Source organism: Natrix helvetica, assembly GCF_964273705.1.
Source record: "Natrix helvetica genome assembly, chromosome: 1".
Classification (NCBI taxonomy): Eukaryota; Metazoa; Chordata; class Lepidosauria; order Squamata; family Natricidae; genus Natrix; species Natrix helvetica.
The window spans coordinates 167,677,238-167,695,858 of record NC_138548.1 but is presented as its reverse complement, the minus strand read 5'-3'; the positions used below and the strand labels follow the sequence as shown (position 1 = coordinate 167,695,858).

Sequence of the window (18,621 nt, the reverse complement as noted above, 5' to 3'; positions counted from 1 at the left end):
ACGAGAGGAGTTGGGATATAAAGAGTAAATGATTTTTAGCTAATTATAATAACAACAAGGAAATGTTAATGGATATTGTTTAATAATATATACATGCTCTGGAATTGGGTCTTTTTATTTTTAAAGCAGTCTTCTGGATGGTCTGTGAAGTCAGAATTTTGTTTTGCTTCTTCCAATTGGAATTGTTTCCCCTACTGCAATTCAAAATTCACTTTGAATTTTGCAGCTTGAGCCTATACATTGCTAGGGATTTGTAATGGATGATGTTTAAGATACAGAAGGATGAGGCTTAAGATACAGAAGGATCTTGACAAACTTGAACATTGGGCACTATCTAATAAAATGAAATTCAATGGTGAAAAGAGTAAGGTTCTACATTTAGGCAACAAAAATGGAATACACAGGTACAGTATAGGTGGTACCTTGCTCAGTAGTAGTAACTGTGAAAAGGATCTTGGAGTCCTAGTGGACAACCATTTAAATATGAGCCAGCAGTGTGCAGCAGCTGCCAAAAAAGCCAACACAGTCCTAGGCTGCATCAACAGAGGGATAGAATCAAGATCATGTGAAGTGTTAATACCACTTTATAATGCCTTGGTAAGGCCACACTTGGAATACTGCATTCAGTTCTGGTCGCCACGATGTAAAAAAGATGTGGAGACTCTAGAAAGAGTGCAGAGAAGATGATTAGGGGACTGGAGACTAAAACATATGAAGAACGGTTGCAGGAACTGGGTATGTTTAGCTTAAGAGAAAGAAGGACTAGGGGAGACATGATAGCATTGTTCCAATATCTCAGGGGTTGCCACAACGAAGAGGGAGTCAAACTATTCTCCAAGGCACCTGAGGGTAGAACAAGAAGCAATGGGTGGAAACTAATCAAGGAGAGAAGCAACTTAGAACTGAGGAGAAATTTCCTGACAGTTAGAACAATAAATCAGTGGAACAGCTTGCCTCCAGAAGTTGTGAATGCCCCAACACTGGAAGTCTTTAAGAAGATGTTGGATAGCTATTTGTCTGAAACAGTATAGGGTTTCCTGCCTAGGCAGGGGGTTGGACTACAAGACCTCCAAGGTCCCTTCCAACTCTACTATTGTATTGTATTGTATTATTGTATGTGAGAGACTGAGCTTTGGTGTGAAATAGTAGCCCTTAGGGGCACAGGGGGAACTGAGGAAGCCATTCTGCGTTTGACTGTTGTAGGTGAGAGATGCTCCAAAGAGTGAAGCTAGGAGTAAGTGCAAACAATACCAATACAATTGCCTTCTTAAATTCAGGTGTAGTATGCACTTTGCACACTTTTGTGTGCTGGAGATATAGAAACTTAAGTAAGTGAATGAATCTGATTGATTCCTGGTTTCTCTGCAGAAGATACTACTTTCCCATTCCGTAGCTGGAAAAAAAATATCCAGCATTTTGCATCAATCTGATAGTGCAGCAAAGATGCAGGGATAGGTTTAACCAAGGTCCATGTACCTTAACTTGATCAACAAGCTTGGTCTGCAATCTTGTGTTGCAGCATTGTTGATTTATCTACCCAATTGAGTATTGAGCATGGGGTGACTTCCATTGGGTATGTTTAGTCTAGTGAAAGGAAGGATTAGGGGGTGACATGATAGCAGTGTTCCAATATTTGAGGGGCTGCTACAAAGAAGGGGGGGGAGTATCAACCTAGTCTCCAAAGCATCTGAAGACAAGACAAGAAACAATGGATGGAAACTAATTGTGGAGAGAAGCAACCTAGAACTAAGGAGATATTTCCTGACAGAACAATTCATCAGTGGAATGACTTGCCTCCAGAAGTTGTGAATGCTCCAAGACTGGAAGTTTTTAAAAAGAGACTGGACAACCATTTGTCTGAAATGGTACAGGGTTTCCTGCTTTAGCAGGGGGTTGGAGTAGAAGACCTCCAAGGTCCCTTCCAACTCTGATTCTGTTAAATTTGGGATACCTTTAAAAATATAGTACATCTTTGTTTTTAAAGGTTCTCTGAAAGATTCATAATCAATGGAGTAGAAAAGCATACAAAGGAAAGCAAAGAGACTAAAGTGCTCGGAGACTTTAGAATTCAATCAGAAAAGCACCTGTGACATAACGTCCCAGATTTATCAATTGTTGATAAGAAAGACAAAAAAATGGATAAAGGACCTGGAGAAAGCAGATTAGAAGAGAAAGAACTTGAGAACAATCATAAAATACAAAGACTTGTAAACAGGAGTAGAACAACTGTGGCAAAAGAAAGGGAAGATAGTAGCAATAGTCCCTTGGGTGCAATCCTAAAGCATCTGGAACTTTACTTGAATATTATCAGCATTAACAAAATCACAGTCATTCAATTACAAAAGGGAGTTTTCTGGGACAGCTTACACCCTGGGACAATGCCTTTAACCCCATCAAATAAGCAACAGGTTCTTGGGAACGACTTGATAGGTGGATAAAAATGCTAAATCCAATCTAAACATCTGGCTGACTGTGTGACCAACAACAATAATAATAATGTTCCCATTTTAAAAATTTAATTTAATTAAATGTAAATTATTTAAACTATTAAATTAAATAAATGTGTTAATTTAAAATTGACAAAATTCCCATTTGTCAATTATAATAAGCCAAACTGCTTTGTTATACACATAGGTAAAGGTTCCTCTCGCACATATGTGCTAGTTGTTCCCAACTCTAGGGGACGGTGCCAGTGGTGAGTTTGGCCCAGTTCGGCCGAACCAGTAGTGGCATGCTGGCCTGCAGTGACCCAGGCGGTCCACGCCTCCGAACTGGATCCCCGATCACCATCACCGCCATCTTGTTTTTGAGTTCTTCGCATGTGCAGAACAATTTCTATTGAACTGCGCATGCACTCACAGCGCACATCCAGCATGTGCGCAAAGCGCACTCACAAGCGAACTGGCAGTAATGCTGGCTAGAACCCATCTCTGGATGGTGCTCATCTCTGTTTCAAAGCAGAAGAACTAGCACTGTCTGAAGACTCTCCATGGTCATGTGGCCAACATGACTAAATGCCAAAGTCTCACGGAACACTGTTACCTTCCCACTAAAGGTGGTTCCTATTTTTCTACTTGCATTTTTACATGCTTTCGAACTGCTAGGCTGGCAGAAGCTGGGACAAGTAACGGGAACTCACTCCATTACGTGGCACTAGTGATTCGAACCACTGAACTGCTGACCTTTCCGATTGACAAGCTCAGTGTCTTAGCCACTGAGCCACCCCCGTCCCTTCATTATACACATATATTATGCCAATATACTGTATTGTAACAACCTGGGATCTTGTTAAAGACCCAATCCTTATGAAGGCCAACACCAGTACTGGAAGCTATGTTTTTATATTGCACATGTACAGTATAGAATAATATACGCCAAATCCAGTCTGAGCAGCTGGCTGACCATGCAACAAACCATAATAAGAACGCCAGATATATTTAGAAATACTTACATCCTGTGATGATACCTTTAACATTGTTCAACAATATCTGCCTAGCTAAGGTCCTTGGGAAGGACTCAATGTGGATAAAAAAGACCAAATCCAGTCTAAACATATGGCTGACTATGCAACCAACCATAATTTATTAAACTTGTAGGCACCCAACTCATATAAAAAGTCTGGGGAAGCGCCTGATGGATTTGGGGCAATGTGCCAGGATCGTACATAGGGCGGGAAAGAGGAGCGCATGGGAGAGGGAAGGGAGAGGGCAGGGATGATGGGCATGGGATTAGGGGGAAGAAATGGCTCCCTGTCACACAAATACTTCAACATCTATAAATACCCGGGCAATGCCGTGTCATCAGCTAGTAAGTGGATAAAAAGACCAAATCCAATGGTAAAACTTAAGGCTTGCTATGCAATGAACCATAATTTATAAAGCTTGTAGGGCACCCAACTCATATAAAAAGTCTGCACTGGTTGATTTCAGCTCAGTTTTGGAATTTGCTGAGGACTTGCACTCTGTTCATGTTCCTGTGCAATATTGATGCAGTCTATGATGTATTTTGCTATAAAAAGATGTTGCGGTGTACAGTTTTTGTTCCTTTGGCATTTGGAGTAAAAAGAGGGGGGGGGTTAACACTCCAATCAAACATATATGCATGACTCATTCTTGTTCTTTTTCTGAGCGGCTGAGATTTTAGAAGATAAACTTAAGGGCCAATGTGTATGAAAACAATTTGGTATTTTCCTTATAAGAGTTCTTCCCTGCATAGTGGTACTTGTCTTCTTTCTTTCTTTCTTTCTTTCTTTCTTTCTTTCTTTCTTTCTTTCTTTCTTTCTTTCCTTCTTTCCTTCCTTCCATCTTTCTTTCTTTCCTTCCTTCCATCTTTCCTTCCTTCCTTCTTTCTTTCCTTCCTTCCTTTAATCTTTCTTTCTTTCTTTCCTTCCTTCCTTCCATCTTTCCTTCCTTCCTTCTTTCTTTCCTTCCTTCCTTTAATCTTTCTTCTCTCTCTCTCTCTCTCTCTCTTTCTTTCTTTCTTTCTTTCTTTCTTTCTTTCTTTCTTTCTTTCTTTCTTTCTTTCTCTCATTCTAGTATGGAGGAGCATATTGTTTCTTCATTCATATATTTGCAAGCCAGCTATTGCAAGGCTGCCAGGAAAGATAAAACCACATCTTGAAACTGAAAAATAAGAATTGCGATGTCAGTTGCTGACTATCTGCAAGAAAACTCACAATAAATAGGGAAAAAGTCAGCACTCCCCCTGGACAAGAATCCCTGAAACTTATATAGGAAATTTCAAATTTCTTTCACACTTTGGGGGAATTAAAAAAAATAAAGTTTGGATAGCTGATCTTTATGCAATGACAAGCCAACATCTGCATAAACTGCCGCTGTATGTATTTGTATAGTTCTGAGAAGGAAGAACTTCATTGTTTTCAATGTTTCCTAGGACTGGAAGACAATAGCATTTCAAGTGGGACTGTTTTGTTCTGAGCTTACACAATATTTTCTTTTTTATTTCATGCGCATCCTAGTAACAAGAACGTTGCTTTCTTTATTCCTTTTAATATTATTAAATTTTGAACTCATTTATATTAAAGCTAGACCTTTTCTTTTAGGCTTTTGTTATATTTTGTGGCTTGGGCATCAATAATACTATAATGTACGACCAAGTGAAAAAGTCCTGGGCAAAGCAGTCTGTGGCTCTTGATGTAAGTATTATTGGAAAATCAGGTATTTTTTAAAAAAAAGCTTTTTATGATTCGAAGGATGCTGTATATAATTGGAAAGGGGTCAATAGGAAGGCAACAATGCCAATACATATACAATTGCTGAATTGCTGTGCTGTGTAGGGACATAGCATACAGAAGATGAAGAGGAAGAGCAGACTGGAAAAAATACTGAAAACAGAAACAAAATAAAATAAATAAGTTATGCATACTGAACTTTGACTTCCTCTCTATTAAACAAGTGAGGAAAACGATCTTTTTGTTTAAAAAAAAAGACTCAAGAAACAGAAGGAAAAAAGATCCAGGTTTATACATTGTGCCATGTGAAATGTCTAAATCAATAGCTCATTATTTATCAACAGTTTTATTCCTTCAAAGTGAGACCAATTTAGAGTTTTTAAAAATGCTCTTTTATACTGTTAGCTAATTTCTTTGGTGTTTGGTAGTTTCCATACATCACTAAATCGCTTAGTTCAACTTCTAAAAAGAGACTATTAGGGAACATTTTAAAGGCTTGTAAAAAACAGAAAATGTTTGGTGCCTCTCGGCAGCTCCTCAGGTTTTCAGGGTACTTTTTCTAGGACAATTATGTCTCTGTGCAGTGCTGGTTGATACTACTGCCAGGATCAAAAATAATTTAAATGACACTGTTGTTTATTAATTGCAAATGAGACCTAAAACCTGAAGTAGTCGTAGTATGAGTAGCTGTAGTGAAAGTGCATTGATCTAGAAGTAGAACCATGGGCATTCTAGTTTTCTTTAAAATTTGGTTCACTGCGGTAAGTAATTTCATGGATACCGTGTTTCTCAGAAAATAAGACAGGGTCTTATTTTCTTTTGACCCCCGAAATAAGCACTTGGCCTTATATTTGGGGAGGTCTTATTATTTTTGAGGTGCAGGAGGCAAGTGTGGTCACCTCATGGCTGCTACAGTGTTGCAATATTTTTGGGGTGGGCTTATTTTTGGGGGAGGGCTTATTTTAGCGCATGCGCTTAAAAGCCAGATTGGGTTTATTATCTGGGGAGGTCTTATTTTGGGGGAAACAGGGTAATATATATTGCAGAGGTGTGAATAAACCATTGTAATATTCACTTTGTTGATGGCTTAAGTCAGGGGTGTCAAACTGGATTTCTTCGAGGGCCAGATCAGCATTGTAGTTCTCCTCTGTGGGCCAGCCGGTCAGGGGTAAAGACAGGATGGATGCCTCCTGCAGCACCCTTCCAGCCAAAATGGGCCATGCTCCGTTTTCAACCTGGACAACCTCCTGTGGCACCCTGCCAGCCAAAATGCACTCTCCCTGCACCCCTCCCTGTTCCCCCTTTTGACTTTCAGAGGCACCGTCGGCCGGCCCTTTGCTATTTCCAGACTGACCCTGTGGGCCAGATTTAAGGACCCCATGGGCCAGATCTGGCCCATGGGCCTTGAGTTTGACATCCCTGGTTTAAGTTGATTGTAACTTTTTAGGTTCTCACCTGTGACCGTTTCTCTCCCCCCTCCCCCCAATTTGTTCTGGATCAGGTGCTGTCTTATCATGCAACATGTTCAAAGGCAGAGCTTGACAAATTTAAGGTAACATATTTCACTTATTTTAGCAACAAATTTAACAAAAATACATTTGAATCTGTAATAGAAATTAATTCTAATTTTTCAAGGTTCACTGCTGATTCAATTCTTTGGTTACTATTTAGTTTCTTCAGTTGTTTTTGAAATGTTTGTGATCAAATGATTACTCTTGTCAGGATTTTCTGTGTTTTATGTTTTTGGCTCTGCATTATTCCTCCCACCATAAACACAACCTAACTTTCTTTCTTTGCTTTTTCACTTTTACTGGGATCACTTCAGAGGTGGGTTGCTCCTGGTTCAGCCCAGATCGGGCGGACTGGTAGTAGCGGCAGCGGGAGACTCTGTCCATCCGCCTGGATACTTCTGTGCATGTGCGGGGGAGCGTGCCCAAACTGGTAGTAAAAAAATTGGCAACCCACCACTGGATCATATATTGTCTTTAGCCCTGGTTGGTCATGGTGTGCTCAGTTACTGAGATTTGTTGACTAAGTCACTTTCGGCAGAGATCATTCAATACAATGAATAAATTGTGGTTTACAAACCAAAGGGACTGAATTGAGATTGTAAGGAAATTAGAGTACTTATATAAGCATAAAGGTGAGGTATACATGTGTTCAGTAATAAAAAATAAACACCCTGCCACAAGCAAATTAAATCAAACAAACCACATTATAGCATTGACGAGGAGTACCCTAAACCTTTGACCTGAGGGTTGCGGTATTTTGAAATGAATATGACATCCAAACGCTATGGTTACATGCAATGTGTGAATTTCTTGATGTAGTACCTCCATTTTAATGTTTTATTTAGTGATAAATGCTATAATTTGTGGTGAGAACAAACATAAGTATTGCTATAATTTGGGGCAACTTGATGGAAGGCTGCAGATTGGGAATTGGAAGCCATATGTGGCCTGTGGATTATAGCTTGGTCATCCTAGTTTGATATGGTATAGGAATTTTATCTAGTTGACCATTCCGTTACAGTGACTAATCATTGTATTTGTAATATCGATGGAAGTGCCAAATGTGTGCAGAGTACTATAGTAAAAACTATCTGCAAAACAAATGTTTGCAAAGATCATGACCTCAGTGACACTCCATAACAGGACTCTACAACCTTGGCAACTTTAAGACTTGAGTTAAGACAGATTTCTGGGAGTTGAAGTCCATAAGTCTTAAAGTTGCCAAAGTTGGAGAGCCCTGCTCTATAATGAGAGAATGGAGTTGGGAAGGAAACTTACTGGCTAGGAGAAGATAGAAGGGAAATGAGATGAAAGACAATAATGAAGCCAGAAAACAGGACATTAAAAACATATCAATATTTTCTTAAAGTGAAATAAATAGAAATCCAGAAAGAAAGTTCCATGCACAACGAACAAGCTAATATGCAAGACAAGAAATAACAAGTTCAGGATTGTTGCCAATTCTTGGAGGCAATACCACTCTCTGCCCCATAGATACATGTGGTTTATGGTTCGATGGTTGTTGAATATGGATATTGTACTTCAGATAACCAACGAACCAGATAGAAAAAATTCTTTCAGTCTTTATTTGGTATAGAGCAGTGGTTCTCAACCTTCCCAATGCCGCGACCCTTTAATACAGTTCCTCATGTTGTGGTGACCCCCAACCATAAAATTGGTGTCTCGGTTCCTAAGACCATCAAAAATATGTGTTTTCTGATGGTCTTAGGCAACTCCTGTGAAAGGTCATTCGACCCCCAAAGGAGTCCCGAATCACAGGTTGAGAACCACTGGTATAGAGTGTGGTAATTCAGTCATGTTTTAGATCATGAATTCTGGCTCTAGCATAAAGCACTGTTTTAAGTGATATCTCATACTACACCTGTGATGGCAAACCTATGGCACACGTGCCATAGGTGGCACACACAGCCCTCTCTGTGGACATGCAAGCTGTTGCCCCAGCCCAGCTCCACTGCCCTTGCACACATGCCTCCCACCGGCCAGCTGATTTTTGGGTCTCTACCACACATGCACGGGGAGCAGGGCCCATGTGGGAGAAGCACGTGCATGTGTGGGGTCGTGTTGTGCCCCCCCCTCCCGTGGCCTGTTTTTGGTCCCAGGAGGCTGCAGGGAGGCCTAGTAGGTCCAAAATAGGGCAGGGGGGTCACATATGCATGTGCAGGGGGAGCACGGGGGGTGGTCATGCGCGCATACACAGGCAGCGGGGAACACATTGCATTATGGGTGCGGGCATGCATGAACGTGTGCTGTTGCGCATGTGCGCACTTTCGGCACGCAACCACAAAAAGGTTAGCCATCACTGATCTAGACAAACTGACTGTTATATACAGACTAGCTTTCTAAGATTATTTCAAAAAAAGCAAATGCCGTGTTAAAATTCTGTTAGTTTTGTCTTAAATTTCAACCAAGTCCATTTCCAAAGAAAATATGTGAACAGTTCCATTTCTTAAGTATTTACAGTTAAGTTAAAAAAATGCTTATCTAAATTGTGCAGCTGGGAATGATGTGTATGTAACAAATTAATAATTCATGGATGATTTGCTTTATTTATAGTTTGTATTCATTTTTGTAGGGCAAATAATACTCAGGAGAATCTTATGATACAAAATACTGAACCACTTGTTTTATTCATCTTTGGTTCAATATGTAATAATATATTTCTGATTAGGTGCTTCTGACCTTTGCTAAGCCCAAACACAAAACAAAGCTATAATCAATAGGAGTTTTAATTAATCACAGCTTCAAAAGTCATTTTCCATTTGTTGAAATAACATTCAACACAAATATGATAAAACATTTTTGGTATTGTTGTTCTGCATGTATGTACATTTCAGCAATTTGTTGTACAGCTCCAGAGATTTGCATCAGTAAAAAAAAATCCTTCTTCATGCTATATTGTAGAAATCAAGCAAAAGATCTTAACATTATTTTTTTAAATATATATGCATGTGTTTATAAAAAAATTACATGTTAGGGTTCAATTATTTTACATATTATTTTAAATTCTAGTCTTTTAAGATGGAAACATTTGGGCGATTAACGAAAGCTAAAGATGGCCGGGCTATCAGAAATGCAAATAAAAGTAGCCTTTTAAATATTTCAGCAAATATAAATATATTACCGATCCCTAACTCCCATTAAACTTTTTAGTGTGAATACCCACACCTCTTGTTATGCACAAGAGGGGTGTGTGTATGTCACACAGATTCATTTAGTATTTACCGTGACACAATATTATGAAGTTTGAGAGTCTTGAATAAGGCATCCTTATTGTAACACAATGGTGTGATTTGCACAATGTATCACAATAATTTGACCTGCTTATTTTAGCCTTGAATGAGAACTCTGGGTTGATTATTCTATAATCCCTTTGTTTCCTTAGTTATCCACAGTAGTCTCAGGAATTTTCTTTAACATCAAAGTTCAAAAGCATCAACACTCCTCCTATCCTGCCTCCTCAAATTCAACTTGCACTTTGTTGAGTCCATTGCCTGTCCAGTACTCTTAAGTTACAGGTAGACACATCGTAGCACAGGGGTCGGCAACCTTAAACACTCAAAAGAGCCACAAAGGTCCTAACCTGAAGCTGACCGGAAGTCCAGCTCCCCCACCATAGAGTCTCTTTCTAGCTTGGCGTCCTTTTTCCTCTACCTGTCCTAACCGAAATCCCTATCGACAGGGAGCTGCAGCAGAGGGATGAAAGAGCCACATGCAGCTCCAGAGCCGCAGGTTGCTGACCCCTGACCTAGCATCTGAATATCTTTTTCTAGATCTTCATTGCTAATCTTCAGCATATTTTTGACTCCTGATTTCTTCAGTATTGATTGTCGATCCTAAAAGGCAGGTTTCTTTATTACTGGTTTCTTTATTATCAATTGTTCATTCTTAAAGGCAGAAGCTATCCATCACTTCAGTATCTTCACTGTCAATTTTAAGCCTGGTTAATGTAAATTTAATTCAGTGAATTAAAAGTGCCCTCCCCCCTCACCCAGCCCGGCTCCAGACAGTTTGCTGTAGAGTTGGATGGCACCTCATTAGTTTGGTCTTTCTTATATTCAATCTTAGTCCCATTTTTTTTTTACTGGAATCTTTGATTTTCTTTATTAGAGTTTGCTGATTATTTGCATGTTTAGCTATCTTAGTAGTGTCATTAAGCATTGCATCAGTTATTGATGTTTCTTCCTCCAGTTTTAAAGGTACATTGTCCAGTTTTTCTTAATATATACTCAACTTATAAGCGGAATAAATAAGGAGATAAGATATGGTCTTCTCTTACTTCTTTGCTGACCTGGAGCCAGTCTGTTTCATCTTGTTCCACCCATAATGTGATTTCCTGTCTCGTGTAAGAGTTTCCCATAAGGAAAATGAGGTTATTTTGGACTTCCCATTTTAAAAAACACATTCCATAGCTTCACATAGTCAACCCAATCAAAAGCCATTCTATAGTCAATGAAACATATTCTGACTTAATTTTGGTATTCTTTATTTCTGTCAATTATGCAGCATGAATCACAATAATGTTTCTTTTTCTCTGGCCTTTCCCGAAACCATCTTGAACATCCTCCTTTTCCCTGTAGGTCTCTAGTCTCTATTGGATGAGCCTAAATATTATTTTGCCAGCATATACATTTTAGAATACAGTACTGTCAAACTGTCTCCTTTCTTTAGTACTATTGTGCAGGCTGACCTTTTCCAATTTGTTATTGTTCTCTGCATTTGCTAAGATTGTTTGGTTAAAACCCTTATAGATTCTTCTTATGTTACTCGCCATATTACTGTGGGTATTCCAGCAGTTTCTGTAGTTTCGCACTTGGTAATGACTGGAGTGCCGATCTTACTTCTTCTAATGCTAGGGTATCTTGTAAAGTAGATAATACCTTCAAAGGCATTGTAAACATTGATATCTCTGTAGTATTTCAGTATATTCCCTCCATTTTATTTGATCTTCTTTGGTTATTGTCTACTGGCAGCCTTTAGCCTATGCATTTATGATTGGAATCTCTTTCTGAGTTTGGAAATCTTTTGGAAGAATTCCTTTGTTTTTTTCATGTCTATTTCCACACTTGATGTATTCAGAAATGTCATTGTAGTACTGCTTGTAGTCTCTTCTAACAGCTCTTTGAAGTTCTTTTTTTAAGTTCCTTTCTGAGATGTTTATATGTCTTGGTGTTAGATTCCTTCTCTTCCTGGCAATATCCACTGTTCTGACATGTGATTTTTTTCTTTCTTTCTGCTTTTTGGTCTTTGGCAGTCTTTTTTCACATTCATCCTTAACAGTCACTTTGAGGTTCAGCACTTCAAAATGATCTTTTATATACAGTATTGTAGGCATATGTTCAGTATCATATTGTGGAAACTGATTAGCTTTGTTTTTCAGGTTTAGCTTGCTATGATACATTGCACAGCCATTTGTAATGGATTTTCCTTTATTGCTATTCCATCTCTTAAGAAAAGCATAGTTCCGTCACCTAAAAGTTGGGAGAAAACTTATTAAATTTAGAATGATTGGAAAGAGCCTAAATTAGATGAGATCATTGCATTATTCATAGCAGAAGGCAAAAATATTCTGCCTTTCTGTCACCTTTCATTTAGACCAGTGGTTCCCAACCTTTTTTTGGCCATGCCGTGCCTAAGCATCTGTAATATCCTGATGCCCCCCCTCCCCCTGGTGACATGTAATTCTTACTTTTCTCAAAAAGTGAACTCTACTCACGGGGAAGAAGCCTAAAAGTCTATTATCTTGGTTTAAACAAGGTTCAAATTGCCCCCATTAAAAATCAATTTGCTCCCCTGTGGGGCATGGGCCCCAAGTTGGGAACCACTGATTTAGACTGTCAGAATATATGACCATCATGGGTATATTATGAATTCTAATATGATTATTTAATAGTAAGAATATTAATAACATTAATTTAGCAAAAATTATTAAGACAATATTAAACATCACAAGAAGCACGGAGGATGCCTTGCTTTGTTTCTGTCACATTCTCCTTGTGGGTGACAGCTACTAAAATACTGGATTTGCTTCAATGACCCTACAGGGCCTCCTATTATTTTCTTTGAACTATTGCCTATTATTGAAGAGGCAGAAAAAATAGTGTGATTTCATCACATCACACACTGAGTTCTTGTAGCAGTAGATGGAGATAAGATGCGACTTTCCTTTTCTCTTACATCTCTTGGTTATCTGACGGCAAATAGAGAGATACAAATTCTGCTTCCAAATTTACCCACACTTGAAGGTAGCAGCCAGAGATGGTTTTGGATAAAGCTGTTTTCCTCAGGTCTTGAAAACAGGTAGAGCTGCTTCATAATGAAGCACCACTTCATCAAATGATGAACTGTGTAGTGCCAGCAGAGTATGTTACTATTTGTATTAGAAAAGAGAGTGATGAAAAAATAAGAATGAAGAAAGAGCTTGTGCATTTTTCTGTCACAGAGGAATTATTTTTGCTCTGGAAGGAAACAATCCGTCTAAAGATCAATATGGACAAATTGAGTCATATTTTCTACCCTGGTCTTCTATTATATGAAAAGGCAGCAAAAGAATGAATTGGGATGAATGAATTCATACAGTGTTTGCATAGAGACAATCCTTAACTAAAATGCCATATATACAAGGCAACGCTTCTAGTCAATACATCTTGTCCCAAGAGCATACATACAGTATATATATATATATATATAAAGCACTTATGCCTACATGCATCTATCTCTGCCACGATCGTGCTAAATGTATTTCTCACACTCCTTCTGCCCCCTGCAATCTTTCCACTAATGCAGATGTACTTTTTATATGCAGGAGATCCAAATCATGTAATGCCTGTGGAAAAGAGCTAAATTGTTTTGATATTCACAAGATGTCATGCCATTATTCTGCCTGAAAAAAGAAGTCAAGACCTAAAACAGTTTTCCTTTGTTGCAAACCCAGCCATTCAAACAATCACATTTATGCCATGTCCTCCAACGTAGTTCAAGTTTGTATTGAGGTTTTGTTTAGACTAGTTGCTGGGAGAAAACAACTCATCCTTGCCTCTTCTTTCCCAAATGGAAAGAAAACAAAACCCATTGGCTAAGCAGCCGATCTTCATTCCCTAACCAATTATTTTATCCAGTGTTCATGTAGTCTACCCTGTAAAGTACAGTCAACAAAGAAATCAGTCGCTCCACTTAGTCTTAGCGGCAGAAATGTTTCTTTGATGTTGAGCACCTTTCATGTTTGTACAAGGATATTGTATATTTGATGCCCAGAGTCTGTTTTAAAAGTAGTATCAAATTAAAAGAAACTTTTGTCACACCTAACACTCTGTATTATTATTTTTTTACTTTGAGTGAAGCTCAGCTCCTATTGATACAAGACCCATTGAATAGTTTCCTTGGCAGCCATAAATAATTGATTTGCTACTCTTTCTTCTTCTTCACTTCCCAGATTTTCTATTTCCTTGTTGTTGTTAGTTGCAAAGTCGTATCCGTCCCATCGCGACCCCATGGACAATATTCCTCCAGGCCTTCCTGTTCTCTACCATCCTCTTGAGTCCAATTAACTCACTCACGCCTACTGCTTCAATTACTCCATCCAGCCACCTCATTCTCTGCTGTCCCCTTCTTCTTTTGCCCTCAGTCTTCCCCAGCATTAAGCTCTTCTCCAGTGAGTCCTTCTCCAGTGAGTCCTTCTTCAGTGAGTCCTTCCTTCTCATTCGGTGGCCAAAGTATTTGAGTTGGTGGCCAAAGTATTTGAGTTGCTATTTACCATAGAAGTGCTAACCAGGCTTGACCCTGCTTGCCTCTTTAAGATCATCATTTAACTGCTGCCCCTTAGCAATATCACTTTGTCTACTGCAAATAGGGTCAGGCTAACCTTCCATAATATTATGATAAGGAAGTAGAATGCTGTCTATGTGATCATGAAACAAATAGCCCTCCAGAGGTTATTGAACTACCATTTCTGAATCCTTCATCAATCACCATGGTTCCTGGGGATGCTGGGAGCTGTAGTTCTTCAACAACTGGGGAACCATAGATTTAACATGTGTGGATTAACCTTTACTAGCACCACCAGGAATATTTTAACTTAACCTCTAGCTATATGCAAGTGTGGGCTATGGATGTTCGGAGCTTGGAGAGGAAAGAATAAGATTTCCCTCAAGTATGATATGAATAAGCAAAATTTACAAAACCTCTAGGTCAGTGATGGCGAACCTTTTCGGCACCGAGTGCCAAAAAGGTTGCACGAAAATGTCATGCATGCACGCCTGCTCCTCAGGGCCACGCTCTGGAAATGCCGAACTTCCGGGTTTTAGTGTGTGTGTGCGCCTGACGATCAGCTGGCCAGTTTTTGGTACTGCTGCGCAAACGAAGGGAGTGCTGACCATCGCACGTGCGTGCACACCAGAAACTGGGAAGACAAACAGGCAAGGCCGCGCGTGCCGGGTGACATGGATTCGTGTACCACTTTGGGCACATGTGCCAACGGTTCGCCATCACAGCTCTAGGTTGTCAACATTGAGATGAGAATAAAGGAGAATGTTTTTAACTCAGGGTTGAAATGCACTGAATAATGAAACATCTGCAAGAAAACAATCAAGCTCAGAGAGCATCAAGGAGCCCTCACAATGAGATGTTTCTGTTTCTCTTTGTTACCATCTCAGGGTCATCTAAATTTGTACTGCCCAGAAACATTTTAGTGAAGCAACAGAGTCCCTTTTGGGAGAGGGGGCGGTATAAAAGTCTAAAATAAAGTAAAGTAAAGTAAAAGATACATTAATCTGGATTTTGGACCTTTTTTTTTTTTAATTGGACATTGAGTGAGTAGAAACTTTCTAATTTTCATATTCTCAAAATGCAGTGGAGATAGATCTCCTATTACTTAATGTTTCACAGAGGCAAGCACTAACCAACGGATGGGTATGCCTACCTGGACTAAGCAGATGCAAAACTGGCCATTAATTGTAAATTAATATAGATAAAATAAAAAAGGCATGGACTAAGCAGTTGGAGAATTTTAAAATAAAGAAATTGCTTGGCAAAGAAGAGAAATGAACCCGTTGTATAAAGCTTTCATTTGGAGGATTTTGCTTGATTAAAAAAAAAACGTGTGTCAGCCTTTTCCAACTTTGCATTGTCTAGAATATTTGGAAATTTCATAATTTCTCATCACTTCGCAGAGAAGTAATTATGGAAATCAGGCAACATGTGAAGTGCAATGTATCAGAAATATATTTTGGTCCCTCTGTTGAATTCAAAAAGTAAACCATGTACAATGTACCTACTCAGAAGTTGTTTTCCTACCACATTTGTATACTACTTTCTAAATTAACAATGATACTCATAAATAGAATTGTTAATATATTGATTCAAACTATGTCATTTTGATAAACTAAATGGTGGGGTATTAACATAAATGCTTTATTTTCCGCTGCTCTTTTGATTTTTAAAATAAATTACTTATTTTAAATTATGTCTGGAACATTTTAAAATTCAAACACTTGTTTGGCCACTAGGTGTCATCCTTGCTCCATGTTAAGAAGTAGAGCGATAAGACTATATCCAGGATTATCAGAAGGACAATATTCAAAACAATTCAGTTTCCATGTAAATTGAGATCAGAATAATGTTTTCACATGAGCAGTGACTTAATGTTGGCAGGAGCAGCAGTCATTTTGTTTTTACTTCAGTCCGTTAAAAATGAGAGCTCTGAAGAAATGTTTTTGTTGATTCAGTGGTAAATACAGAGTAATAGTCATATCAAAGATGCTTTCTTGAATCAACACACCCTACGTATTGTTGAAAACAGGAATAATGGCAAGGCCATATGTTCTCCTAGGCTCCCATATTATCAGAATTTGACCTTGCACTCTCCCTCTTTTCTATCTCGTCCAAGGAGGGAGGGGGAGGAGAGAGGGTGGGGAGGAGAAGGAGAAGATATACATTATGGCAATGACATAGGTTGGCTTCCATGTTTACAGAGTAGACCTTTACGGAGTTAAATAGACCTTTTGCAAAAGCCTTTCTCTTTTATGTTAAATTTCGCCTCAGTTCCTTTTTCAAGGCCATTAGCATTAGTACCTAAGGATTCAGTGAAGGTGTCTTTCAAGTGCTATTAAGTTTTTCTTGGTATACTTTTATTTTTATTTTTTAAAAAAACTTCTTATTTCTCCTATATGATCCTTATTTTGTTTCATCAACTAGGATCTGAGTGAGTTTCATGTGCTTTAAAGTACCATTTCTTCAAGGGCGTAGCAGGTAGTACACTCTATAGAGGCCACTTGTCAAGGTAACTAAGGATTTAACTGCTGCCAGTTGATGAAAGGTTGTAAGCTGTAATGTGTAAGCTGATGCAATGTTAGGCATGGCTGATGCAATGAGGCTGATTCATTGCAGCTATGGTATAACCCTTTTAAGACTCTGATGGGAGGTCCACACAAGTCTATATATCAGGGGTGAAATCCAGCAGGTTCTAACAGGTTCTGGAGAACCAGTAGTGGAAATGTTGAGTAGTTTGGAGAACCGGCAAATGCACCTCTGGCTGGCCCCAGAGTGGGGTTGGGATGGAGATTTTGCAATATCCTTCCCCTGGAGTGGGGAGGGAATGGGGATTTTGCAGTATCCTTCTCCTGTCACACCCACCAAGCCACGCCCACAGAACCAGTAGTTGTGTGTGTGTGTGTGTGTGTGTGTGTGTGTGTGTGATGTCAAAGCACCTGGTATGCCCAAATATTGGAGGGAGCATACTGCTTCCCTTTTGCCTTTCAGCTCTACCCTAGGAGCCTTCCAGGCAGAAAACCATTTTTGTGTCGCATTTGTGCTGATAAATAAATAAAGGGAGACTAGTATAGATCTATTTCAAGCTATTTAGCTCTCATCAATTTTATTTACCACATTTATGTTTGTATATAAACCACTGTTAATTGTATAAAGACTCTATGTGCTGTATGCTCTGTTATGCTTCTGGGTTTATCTCATAGTAATAGTCACGCTGCCAAAACTCTTGACACCACTCTTATAGCACAGGCAGCTTGGTGAGGACCATATTTGACTGAAGTTGGCAGGAAGACTCATTCTTCTTGGCTCAAGTCACACACACACCCTTTTTTTTTTGCAGTCAACTCTGTGGTTCAGGATAGCCCAGGTCTCTTACAGTTGACCAGAGTTTGCAACTTAGCAACTGTCTTATTTCACGAAGGAAGGGGATTGCCAAGTTGAGCAGATAAAGTTCCACCGAGGTGATAATGCCAAATTGATCAAGCTCAACTCAACTTGTTTATCTAATTCAAAAGTGCAAGCCTCAGTCCAACCTGTCAAGCGCAAACACTAGAAGAAGAAAAATAACAATGAACTACCTTCCAGGGTAGGTCAATATACAGGTGCTGACAGAGCAGGCAGTAACTACGGTACTAATTCTCTCACTTGTCCCGGCTTTGCAACCAGAAACACTTAACTGTAATCAATGGCAGTTAAAGCAGCAGGCTTAGGTTGTAAATAGAGTCTGAGGTCATACACCTTAAAAAGGCTTCTACAAGCAAGCAATAATGAGCATGTTATCAGAAGAAGGCAACAAGGAAGACTTTCACCAGTGTCTCCGAAAGACGGATTTCTAAAGCAGTTTGGTTTTGATGGCATCAAGAACTGTTCATGACAAGGATTCCACAAGGCTTCCACAAGAGACACTGCTTCAATAAATATCTTTCCAATCATAGTTGCTTTCCAAACATCAGTTCTCTCTGTGTCTAGTTTCATGTGGCCCTCTTTACAATTTAACCACGCTGGCTCTGCCTGATTCGCAGCCTAGCCAGAGACCTCGCCGCAGTTCTGCCTTCTCCACAATCCCGCCTCACTGAGGCGTGAGGCTTGTTGCTGGGCCTGCCACTCTTTTTGCGGCGGCAAATATTTTAATTGGGG

At 39.3% G+C, this 18,621-nt stretch overlaps 1 protein-coding gene across 3 annotated transcripts in view; it reads left to right on the top strand.

Moving 5' to 3' along the window:
* PDE11A (phosphodiesterase 11A) overlaps positions 1-18,621 on the top strand; it is a 201,231-nt gene that overhangs the window by 116,304 nt on the left and 66,306 nt on the right. For 2 of the 3 annotated variants that reach the window (XM_081939909.1, XM_081939910.1), the window contains exons 9-10: positions 5,063-5,155; positions 6,693-6,743. The exons of the other annotated variant lie outside the window; for it this stretch is intronic. In XM_081939909.1, the coding sequence (XP_081796035.1) occupies positions 5,063-5,155; positions 6,693-6,743 (144 nt within the window). The remainder of the gene's footprint in view (positions 1-5,062; positions 5,156-6,692; positions 6,744-18,621) is intronic. 3 annotated transcript variants of the gene reach the window in all.